The following is a 12,022-nucleotide window of genomic DNA, read 5'->3' as shown; positions in this document are numbered from 1 at the left end:
ATACACAATATATAATTTAAGATGAAGATAAAACTAGATCAGAAAGGAATTATTAGGTAAAAGAGAGATACTTGTCCTCAAAAGTCAATTGTGCTCTGTGCTGCAAGGGTGAGAATACTCCTCTGAATTACAAGAAACCAGTAAAGTAAACCATAATTAGTAAAGTAAAACATAGTTACAAACAAAGATTAAATGCATGAATGAAAAAAGATGCAATGGACTCAATTTTTGAATCCCATTTCCCATGTGTTTGAACAGAGCAAAGTTTATATGCTACCATAAAGTTTTGTGAATGGTCATTTCTGCACAACAAAAAAATAGAACTTGAAAAGAGTTATTATTACTTAGATTGAACCCTTGTTGGAGCAGAGTGTAGAGTGGCACTAAGAAGCCCAAGAATAGTCTGTGTCTTTCCTGTTCCGGGTGGACCCTAAGAAAGAGGAATAGCTTGCATATGAGTGTTGAAAGAAGATGAAATTAGGAGAAAAAACAGTAGTAAAAACTGAGTAGATACTTCTAGTTCACGAATTTATTCTATTAAGTACATGCAATTACTGTCGAAGTGTCCAAATCATGAAATGAATTGAAATGCAAGAACGAGAGAAGATAACAGATGAAAGCAAGCCAACTGCAAAAGGATAACTTTGGTACTGCATGTGAAAATTATAGCTTAAATGAACCATATCCACTAGCAATTCTTTTAGGACATATGTGATGCATAGAAGTTGAGCTTATAACGTTATCCAATGTTTGGAGGTGCAATGATATATACAGTAAGCTGATAGATTTGTGAGATATCTGATATACATGTAACTTAAAACCTGTTCAACTGCAATGTGTTTTCAGGTCTTCTTTTCAGGATTTAAATGTGTGGCAAAGCACACTCGTAACTGTCATAAAACTCTTAATATTATTATCTATCACAACAAATAAAAACTGCAGAGTGTTCTTCAGGGCATCTTCAACGCCTGGATTATGGATCTTAGCCTGAAATATATAAGTTTAGATTTGTTCATAAAATTTTAATAGCTATTAAACACATATGGAAAGATGGCTGACAGCATGCACAAAGGACGTGAAGAAACATTGATAAATGAAGATACAAGTCCTCAAAAGTAGTACTTGGAATCCTACAGTTTATTGTGCCTACTTCAAGATCCACAATATAGGTGATGGATAAACAATGGCGGTAACCTAGAGAAGATCTGAACATATAGAGAACGTAACCCTTGGTTGAAGTCAATCCAGTTTCCCAGCTAGGGAAAAAGGGAAGAACAGGGATAATAGGATGTGCTAGACAACTTCATTGCAGGAAAGAGTGCACATTGGAGGTTTAGCGGTATCTTGCATGTGACATGCTTTAGCAGGTGAAACAAACCTCATACGCATATAAGCCCATGAGCAATCATTGTCAATTCCGTGACCAGAAACTATTATTGCACAAATATAATTGGTGTAACTGATGCATATGCAATAAAGAACAAGAAGATCCACTTCATTGCAGGAAATCCAGTTTCCCATCTAGGGACAAAGGGAAATACAAGGATAATAGATTGTGTTAGACAACTTCATTGCAGGAAAGAGTGCACATTGGAGGTTTAGCTGTATCTTGTATGTGACGTGCTTTAGCATATGAACCAAAACTTGTACGCATATAAGCCCATAAACCCATGAACAATTACTGGAGGTTCAGCAGTATCTTGTATTTAGCATATGAACCAAAACTCGTATGCATATAAGCCCATGAACCCATGAACAATTACTGTCAATTCCATGACCAGAAACTATTATTGCACAAAATTATCATTTCACAAATATAATTGGTATAATTGATACATATGCAATAAAGAAATACAAGATCCACACAATAAAAAATTAAAAATGAAAAAGTAAACTAAATGCTAGGAAACTGAAGGAAATGTCATTGACCATACCTGTATCAGCACAAAAGTTCTACGAGAAAGTCCAGCCTGGAAAATACAGAAGATCAGTATCAACCCAGATAGTCTCATATTACTCCATGCATATAATTATACCTTTAATAAAGTTAACATTCTCACAAAAAATAAAAAAATCTTTAATAAAAGGGAAAAGTTACTACAAGCCGACAAACTAAACAAAAACCAGATGTGGGAAAACCATAGTCATTGTCATCTATTGAAATGCTGGAGATCGGAGTGACAATCAGGTTGGGTCAACCTGAGTCCAGGTTAAGGTCCAAGTTCTGGACTTGGCAGGTCGGGTCCGGGTCCAAAAGTTTGGAACCACTTGTCGGGTCGAATCTTGGTTGGCCCACAATACACTCTATATGTTTTTATATTATAACAGGAAATTAATGTAAATATTCCTTTATTTTTGCGGCATCAAAATTTTCAAAATTTCCTTCACTTCCCTCTTTCCCTTTTGTTTTCTCACAAAAGGCCTTTGGTTCGGAAGTCCAAGTTTTGAACTGGCTTCATTCTCATTTTGCCTTTGTTCAAGATATGAAACTTTTAAGTTTCGACCCAATTTTTTCTGTTAAAAATGTAGTTCAGAATTCAGAGTTCCAAATTTAACTTTTTGTTAGAATTTCAAGTCTGAACCGTCTATTCACCAAAATAAAAGATCCGAACTACCATTTACAAAAGAAAACAAACACAAGTGTTTTGACTTCAAGTCCAAACCACCCACTGACAAAAATAACTAAATGAAAGCAGTTCAAAACTTGAAGTTCCAAACTACCATTCAGAAAAAATAAGCAAAAATGCAGCCCAGAACTCCAAGCTCTGAACCACATTTTTTCACAAAAAACAAGTTCGGCACTTGGAGTGCCAAACTAACAAGTAAGTCACAAAGGGAACAAAGTCTTGAATTTGGAGTTCCAAACTAAGGGCATTTTGGGGAAAATAAAAAGGGACATGAGCATAAAATTGATGAATTGCAGGATATTTTTTAGAACAGTAAACATAAAAGGTAGCAACGTTGATTTTTTAGTTTTTACAATAAAGATATGTATTATACGATATCCATATATATATGGAAAAAGTTTACATAAGGTCTCGACATTCTACTGTACGGGTAAGGTGCACCTAAAAAACCCACTAGTGAAGGTTGTTCCCAAGCTCAAAAACCCTCAAATCAATCATCTCGACCTTGAGATTCATAGACATAAAAAAAAATGGATTCCGATCCCAAAAATAGTTCATCTTCTAACACATTATTTGGACCATCCATTTTCAAGTATTTATAGATCTACTTGATCGTAACCATTTTTGGAACTTTAAATTTTATAATTGGGGGCAACAATAGATTTTCATATCATCAAGAGGCTTTGTGGCGCCGAAACTACATTTTTGGCATAATTTTGAGGCATACTTTACTTCAATGGTACCTTATACAAACCTCACCCTATGTATATATATATATATATATATATATATAGACTTAGACCCATCCAAGTTTGATTGATTTGGACCTTGACCGGGGTCAGATAAGCATTCACCAGTCACCTCGTTGAGCGGGTCAAAATAGGGCTTAACCCGACCCATTTACACTCCTAGCTGGACATTGATAGTAGGATACAACATGGGGCTGTGCTTCAAAAAGTGCTAGGCGATGTCTAGGCAGCCGGGGGGGGGTCCAGGCCGCCCAGCGCCTAGGTGGGCGCCCAGAACCTGGGCAGCCCAGTAGAAAGCAAAATTTCTCCATAGTCTAACAGTAAAATTATAACTGTATAACACATAAGAATTAGGGATTTAAAGCACATCAACCCATATCACCACTTTGATTAGATCCCGAAGAATACATCTCAAAAAAATACAAGTAAATAAGTAATAAAAAAAATCACTAACTTTTATTGCTCGACTTCCAAACTTCCACCTATAAGATGTTTATAAGAACTCAAAATCTTCTAAACACTCTTCTAATATATTTATAAAACATTCAAAACTAAATCTAATATCAATGGGTAATGCTTAGAATAATTTCTCGTAACTTTGAGGAACCCTTTGATCCTATGGAAATCACAAAATTTTTTTTTTTGGGTTTTTCTCTCTCTAAAATAGGCTCTAATGGGTTTTAGGTTTCAAATGAACCTAAAACCCACAATTTTTCCCTTTTAGTATTAAAAAAAATGACCAAAAAATGCTCTCAATGAGGGGCATTTCTACCCCTAGGCGGCTGCCCAGGGCTGGGCGCCCGCCTAGGCAGATTCCCAGGCACCTAGGTAGGCGTCCAAGGATATCCCGCCCAATTTGGCTGCCGTGGCCTGGGCGATGCGCCCAAGCTTTCTAGACCGCCTAGGTGCTAGGCGGTCTACTTTTTAAATCACTGACATGGGGTCATGTCCCATTCTTGTGGGCCCCATTTTCTATCAATCATTGTCCATTATTTTCATGGACAGTTAGCACTCAATAGACAGTGGTCTTTCCAAGGGTCAAATTTTGGCTGGTTATACAAGACCATATCAGAAATAGTAATCGCATGACTAAGTAATTAATCAAAGCTTCAAAAGATATATCATAACAGCCTTTACTTGAAAAAAAAAAAAAGAGGACAAAAACAGAGTTTGAGGAGATTTAATAAGTGTGACACTTTCATTAAAATATATAATTTAAGAAGTAATTATAACTAATGTAAAAGGTGGAGCCTATAAAATTCCAGACATTTGCAGGCAAAATAATAGATGACACATACTTTTTTCCCAACTGTTGAAACCCATTGTAATAACTAGCATGCTCATTAAAAACAGTCACTAAAGTTAACGAAATCCTGTTGTTTATTCGCGACAAGCATTTTACAAGGAGTATTGTTATTGTTGCATAGTGTAAAGGGTTGGGGCCATTTCTGCCATAATGGCCATTACAACCATTCCCTTTGGCCTTTACAACCATTCCCTTTGTAGATTTTTGAAGCATAGTTTTCCCATAGTTTATACTTCCATACTAACAAGTACCACGGTTAGAAACTAAAAGTCACCTGAATAGCCTCTAATTGTGACTGGTTGTGATTATCCACCAGAGAATCCATGAGAGGTCTGGGAACATTCCAAGTTTGGTGCTCTGGGTCGCCAGTCTTTGATTTTTCAGATGCTGAGAGTATTAAATCTGCAAAGGGAAGAGAACCAATAGAGTGCAGTGCAGAATATTCCCGGGTAATTGTGGACAAACTGCTTATCTGTACAACTTATCACAACCCCACAAGAAAGTTGATGAGTTCAACATTTATAGAAAACAAACTTCAAAAATAGAAGACCTGGGAACTGAAACTTCCAGGCTTCCTTCAGGACAAGGTATTATAAAAGACAAAAACAAGGTTGACACTTGACGTAAAACCAATATACAGTAATGTATAACGAATTAACAATATAAAGTAGACAGTTTAAGTAACATAGGTCATTTGACATTTTCTATACTTTTGACAAGTTAAGGAAGCCCCATATGAATTTTCTAAGATGGTTACATATTACAAATTTGTACTTTAAGAAATTTTCACTGGAGATTTTGTGCATATGATAACCAATTTCACTCACGAAAGCATAAGGAATTTTCTAGGAACAATACATTGCTCACACAGTAGCCTAGTTCTGTCAAGGATATATACCTTACAAACATTCTAATATAATGTTCTAAGAAGGGTGACGACTTTTAAATTTTCCCTTAACCCATCCCACGCCCAGGTATAGGAGGTGGGTTGCATTAGGTAGACAGCCAATATAAAACTTTCCCACATCTTATCATGAATCCCCAACCTATGTTATGATGAAGAAGAATGAATGAACATGATTCATGTAGTTGATCCCAATTAATTGGGAAAGGCTTGGATGCATAATTTTAATTATTTTCAGAAAATGATAGTGGGTCCTAGAAGCGGCTTGAAAATAAAACAAAAACTGAAGATTTCCTATAGATGTTAGCATCGGTGTGAAGGGTTACAAGCATATAAATGAAACAGATCAACTTCTCCTTGATTAGAATGCAGCACATGCATCAAATTTCAGTGCCTAGCAAAGGTCACAGTGGATGCATCAAGACTTAGCATGTAGGTTTTATGTACATATTGTTTTCACTATTGATGGCAGTTACGTTTGAGTTCTTATTGAATGCACACATTTGGGTACATTTATCACACATTTTCTTTGCCAAATCGAACCCTGAGGTAGGTAGAAAATAAGATCAAATTATCCTAATGTTCTCAAGCAAACAATCGCAATCCAGTATCCAAACATTTAAATTTAATAAAGCATCAAAATAATAAAGAAAAGAAACCCTTTTAATATATATCATTGACAAAGGAAGGCCCAAATGGCTATTAACAAAAAGTTTCACATTTATATATCATTGACAAAGGAAAGCAGAGGAAGGCCCAAATGGCTATTAACAAAAAGTTTCACATTTCTTAGTTTTCAAATTAACACCAAGCTGACTGTTCATCCAATCATAACCTGAATCTTGACCCAAATAAACTTCATAGAAAACTTACCTAAATAAACTGTGATCTGACCTTTTACCAAGATAAACTTCTTAAAAATCTACTGCAAATAAACCGTAACCTGAACTTTTTAACCAAATGAAAACCAATTCAAACCAGAACTGTAATAATAGGTACTTGCCTTTAGAACCCATAATACACTATCTTGTGCCTTGAGAGCGGATAGCATATTTGAGAGCCTGGTACTTGATACAATCTTTTTGGTATTCAAATAGTCAAATTCTCCACCATGATAAGTTCTTAGCTTCAGTGTGTCTCGACCAGGGCGGCCCTCAACCATGGCAAAGCCATACGCACTCAAAAGAGGCATTCCCTCCCGAAACTGCAGGAAAAAATTTAAATAGAGGAGGTTATCAAATTTATCTCTCTCTAAAGCTTAAATTTTATCCGAGAGGAAGGGATATATCTCTCTCCCCTCAATAGTAGCCGTTGTGGAGTTACAAAATTGGCATTCAGAACTCTATGTTAATCTCTTAAAAATTGAACATCAGTGATCGCAGAGAAACAAGACGAGCGAGAATAAACCTTTTCCTTGGAGAGCAGCAACAAATCATTCTCCGAAAACTTGTCTCTAACTTCTTCCTTGACTAACAGAGTCACGGCATGAAACTCATTTGCCTCCTCACAGGAAGCCACGGCACCCATCTGCCACTCCATAACTGCGTCAAAAGAGAAGACCTATAATCACAGATCAAGAAAAGAGAGAGAAGAGAGAAATCAGAGAACAAATAACCTCCAATTACCACAGTACCTTCATCTTCATCAAGGCCTTTAACAATGTCGGCCTTCACTTCCTCAAACAGAAGGGGTTCAAAGATACCAATGTATTCCTCCACATCTTTGAAGGTTTCCTTCACGTTTTTGAGCCCCCAAGAAGCAGAGACCTTTGATGACTGTTTGTTTTTCTGAAAAGGGAAAGAGAAGGAAAAGAGAAGTTAGCAGAGAGGAGAAGTACGCCCCAGAAAATAGAGCCTAGAGAGAGAAAGAGAGAGTTTAGAAGAGAGAGAGAGGGAGCGTAGTATAGTTACCTCAGAGTTTTCCAGAACGTGGAGATAGTCCCAACTGAGAACGATCTTCTGAAACCTGGACTGCTGTGAAGCTTCGAGGATAGCCTTTTCCAAAGCTTCTTTGCTGTTCATGCCCACCATGCCTGCATACCCTATTGGAACAGAAGCAGAGAGAGAGTGTTCAAATATGGGCAGGGAGTGTGACTACAATACCAAGTAATTAATTTTTGGTTTGGATGATGTGATAACAAAGATAAACAATATAGAATAAATTGTAAACTTAAAGGAGTTCTCCAAACCTAATCCTTCAACTTGGATGTTGTTTCCTCAAGAAAATAAAAAATCATCTTTTCTTTCTCTCTTTAAAAATCATTTAGGGCCTATTTACAAACCAATATAGTTAACATCAAGTAGGGCTTCTTCCATTAGGGTTTGTGAAGTCGATGACCTCTTCCTTCTTCTCTCTCTATAAACCAGCTAGGAGCTTAGGACTATTTTCTTCTCTTCCTTCCTTCTTCCTTTTTCTCTCTCTAAACCGTAAATACAGATGTGTGAAACCCAAATTGCTACAAGCCTTTTTTCAATTGAAGAAATTTATAAAACTTTAACCATAATTATGGAGTGACCATAGACCCCATACTATAGTTAAATCATTGTAATGAGAAAACAAAAATCATGCATTTTTTTGGTTATGCTAAGTAGCTGTGATGTTTAAGTAATTAAGGAATAAATTTATATAATATATTTGTCAACATACAATAATTAAAGTATTTAATGAATATATTTATATAATATATTTGTTTTTGGTATGTAATAAGTAGGTGTGATGTTTCTTAAAGTATTTAATGGGTAGATTTATATGGTATATATATTTTTGATATGTACTAGTTAATTATGTATTTAACATTGGAGGATTGGATGAGAGTCATGAGGCATCTAAATTAATTGACTTAATTATATTAGTCTAGTAAAGTTTTTATAGATGAATTAGTTATTGATGGCTTTGAAATAATTTTAATTTTTTAGAATTTCAAAATTTCTAATATTATAAATTTATCCGATTTTTTACTCCGATTTTTTTAGCCTAATCCGATATATTAGCGATATCTTTATATGAAGTATTTTTGCCAATCCGTATTTTTTACCTGATTTTTTCATCCGACTTTTTAAAATAAAACGATTTGTTTCGAACTTTATAGTGAGCCGATTTAATGACAGTCCCCGACTTGCTAACTATAGTATAGACTCGAAATTTGGATTTAAAATTGGGATCTAGATCTGTAAATCAGATTCAAATTGAAATGTAGATTGGATTTGGATGCAGGTGGATCCGATCTGCATCCAAATATGGACTTTTTTAATAATAAATTTTTATTTTTTATATATAATTTTCTTAAAATTATAGTATATATATATAATTTTCTTAAAATTATAGTATATATATATATATAAGATCTGGATTTGTATCCGATATATATTATTCAGATTCAAATTTAGATCTAAATATTTAGGATTCAGGATAAATTTGGATCAAAGATCAGATGTTTACTATTTAGATCCAAATCCAAATCTAGGCAGATAAGAAGAAGGAGGAGAAGAATTCAAATCCAACCTATTCTTTCATTCCCCATCATCACTAAGCTGAACAAGTTGTTTCGCAGCCGCCATCTCATTTTCCGCCAAAGGCTTCAGCTTTTCTTGCTATGTAAAACCGCTTTTTCGACAAAACCAAAAATAACAACCTGGAACACTTGGAGAGAGAAACATGGGCTTTAGAGAGAATAAGAAAAAGCTTCAAAACGAGTTTCTTGAGAAACCGATATGAGTAAGAAAGAGAATCATGGGCTAATGAAGAAAAGATTCGAAAGAGAATACATGGGTTCGGTTTTAAGAGTTTCTTTACAAACTGATTCGAATAAGAAACAGAGAAACACCGACTCGAGTAAGAACGAGAGAGAAACATGCGTTTTAGAAAGAAAATGAGGAAAGCTCCAAGAAATAAAGCATGGGTTCTTACACCCCGGTTTTCTCGCTCCGTAAACCAGTTTTTTTTAGAAGGGAAAGGTTTCTATGTTTTTTTTACAGCATAGAGGTTCTATCTCTCCCTACCATCCGGCTATCCAAGAAAGCAACTCACCATTTGATCTTAGATCCGACGTCTCAAAGTATTTAATTTTTAATTTTTTTTATACAAATTGTATGAATATGAAATTTGGTATGTGCCATCTTCTCATTAGGAAGCACCTATAAAAAATATTTAAAATATTTTTTTGATAAAATATAATGACCAAAATTTCCTTTGAAATTTTAAAGGTATTTTGGTCATTTTATTTTATTAAAAATATATTTTTTGCTAGTGCGAGTTTAATAAAAGAATGGACGTCCAAAATTTGGTGTCAAAATAATTTATAAAAAAAAAATTTAAAATAAAATAATGTAAAGACGTGATATTGTGATTGGGACAATTTTAGCCCTCCATTCTTAATAGACGGTTGGATAAGGGGGAAGATAGAACTTCTATGCTATAGGGAAAGCAGAGAAAGCTTGCCATTTATAAAAACCCATTCGCATAAGAAAGACAAATACAAACTTTAGATAAAGATTGAGGAAAAAAAGGTTTCTATGCTTCCCCTACAGCATAGAAGTTTGATCTTCCCCCTACCATCCAACCGTCAAATTTGGATCAAAAGAGTCACTCACCTTTTGATTTTAGATCTGACGTCTCAAAGTATTTTATTTTTAGTTTTTATACAAATTCTATGAATATGTATTTCGGTACGTGCCATCTTCTCATTGGAGCGCACCTATAAAAAATATTAAGAATAATTTTTCGATAAAATATAATTACCAAAATACCCCTTAAAATTTTTAGGGGTATTTTGGTCATTTTATTTTATTGAAAATATTTTTTTTATATATTTTTCACTAGTGCGAGTTTAATAAAGGAATAGACGCTCAAAATTTGGTGTCAAAATAGTTTAGAGAAAAAAAACCAAAAATAAAATAGTGTAGATACGTGACATTGTGATTGAGGCAATCTTAGCCATCCATTCAGAATGGACGGTTGGATAAGGGGGACGATAGAACTTTTATGCGGTAGGAACTGCAGTTCTACATTTGTTGCACTCAAGGTATAAAACGTCCCTCTTAAAAATAAATGCAAATAAGCTCATCTAAAAATATTTGAAACTATTTTTGTTCTTCATATTCATGATCTTCTCTTCATGTTAGAGATTACATGTCCTTAAAAATTAAGTAAAAAACCCATATCAAAAATAGATTTTTAAGAATTGACTCATTTCTATATGAACTCATAGAAACCGCGTGCATCAATAAATGGGCCGTGTCACAAAATTCAAAGGGGTTTTACTTTAAAAATTCAAACTCTCAACTATGGTGTCCACTTTCCAAATTTATCTTTAAAGAAGTACTTCCTCAAAAAATATGGTTAAGAATTGTCAAACTACCCTATGTTAAAGTGTTTAGTAGATCCGAATTGTGGAAATATTTTGATTGTTTGGTATTGAAAACATGGAATTTGTTAAGTTCAATGGGAAATTAAGGCAGATATTCTAGTTATTTAGAAAAGGTCTATTCGTGCATCCTTGCCTGTCCCTGCTTACCTTCGCCCTGGGTTGGCATTAGAGAGACAGAGGCGGTTACTTAGCAAACAACGACACTGCTAGGGTGGTTTGTATATGCTTGTGGCCCTCAACAATCAAAGGCGCGCCTTCAAATAGTATCAAAAGACGCCATTTCAGTACCAAAAATCTTTATGATAACTTGAAAATTTATTTTTTCATTTCCAATTATAAAATTTGAAGCTTTAAAAATAGCGTAGATCAAGCAGATCTATGAACATTTGAAATTCTTGAAAATTGATGATCTAAATAATACATTACAAGCTGCAATATGTCCAAAACTTGAAGGACTTTGTTTTTTTTACATCTGTGTATCTTAAGGACGAGATGATCAGATTTTGACATCGAAACAACTTCATATACCAATATTTGAGGTGCGCCTTAGTTTGATTGTTTAACATTGACCTTATATAAACCTTTTCCTTTAAGACCTTCATAAATTTTTGTCATTACATTCATAGCTATTTTTTTTATTCGTAAAATATCAAAAGTATTCCTACTTTGGACATTCAAGGTCCTAAGTTCCTCTTGGACCAAAGAGCCACCGTCTAGTAGGGTTAGCGACAGGTCGGATTGGGTCTAGGTCCAATTTTTTGACCCATACCCAGACCTGGGTCGGGTATACCCTTCGGGTCTCGGGTCCATTACCACTCCTACCCTCTGGCAGTTGAGGTTGCTCCTAGTGTCCGTAAGGAAGTTAAAGAACTTGAAGGTCCGAAGTGGGAGAAAATAGATCATTTAAATAATAGAATAAATGGTATAGATGCAAATTCTTTTTTGTTTTTTGGTGGTGTGGGGTGTGAGATATTTTTAAATAAAGAAAATTCTTGGAGTTAGGTGTGCAAATTCTAGAGAATTTTTTTTTGAGATTATCTTCAAAGATACCATTTGCCTTTTCTATAAGGA

At 34.7% G+C, this 12,022-nt stretch overlaps 1 protein-coding gene across 4 annotated transcripts in view; it reads right to left on the bottom strand.

Moving 5' to 3' along the window:
* Nucleotides 1-7,620, bottom strand: part of MAA3 (P-loop containing nucleoside triphosphate hydrolases superfamily protein) — a 30,538-nt gene extending 22,918 nt beyond the window's left edge. For 3 of the 4 annotated variants that reach the window (XR_016043996.1, XM_020668943.2, XM_020668944.2), the window contains exons 1-8: nucleotides 7,497-7,620; nucleotides 7,220-7,373; nucleotides 6,994-7,127; nucleotides 6,590-6,790; nucleotides 4,957-5,154; nucleotides 1,935-1,970; nucleotides 345-430; nucleotides 72-122 (exon numbers count right to left, since the gene is read on the bottom strand). Coding sequence is in view for 3 of the 4 variants with exons in the window: in XM_020668943.2 (XP_020524602.1) it covers nucleotides 72-122; nucleotides 345-430; nucleotides 1,935-1,970; nucleotides 4,957-5,154; nucleotides 6,590-6,790; nucleotides 6,994-7,127; nucleotides 7,220-7,373; nucleotides 7,497-7,616 (980 nt within the window). In the remaining variant the exon portion in view is untranslated. The remainder of the gene's footprint in view (nucleotides 1-71; nucleotides 123-344; nucleotides 431-1,934; nucleotides 1,971-4,956; nucleotides 5,155-6,589; nucleotides 6,791-6,993; nucleotides 7,128-7,219; nucleotides 7,374-7,496) is intronic. The other variant, XM_088851446.1, reaches the window with a different exon arrangement.
* Nucleotides 7,621-12,022: the final 4,402 nt, after the last annotated feature.

This window comes from Amborella trichopoda, chromosome 11 (assembly GCF_054954075.1).
Source record: "Amborella trichopoda isolate Santa Cruz 75 chromosome 11, AtrichopodaSantaCruz75HAP2 v2.0, whole genome shotgun sequence".
NCBI classification, from domain to species: domain Eukaryota; kingdom Viridiplantae; phylum Streptophyta; class Magnoliopsida; order Amborellales; family Amborellaceae; genus Amborella; species Amborella trichopoda.
This window is presented reverse-complemented; position numbering and strand designations above follow the sequence as displayed.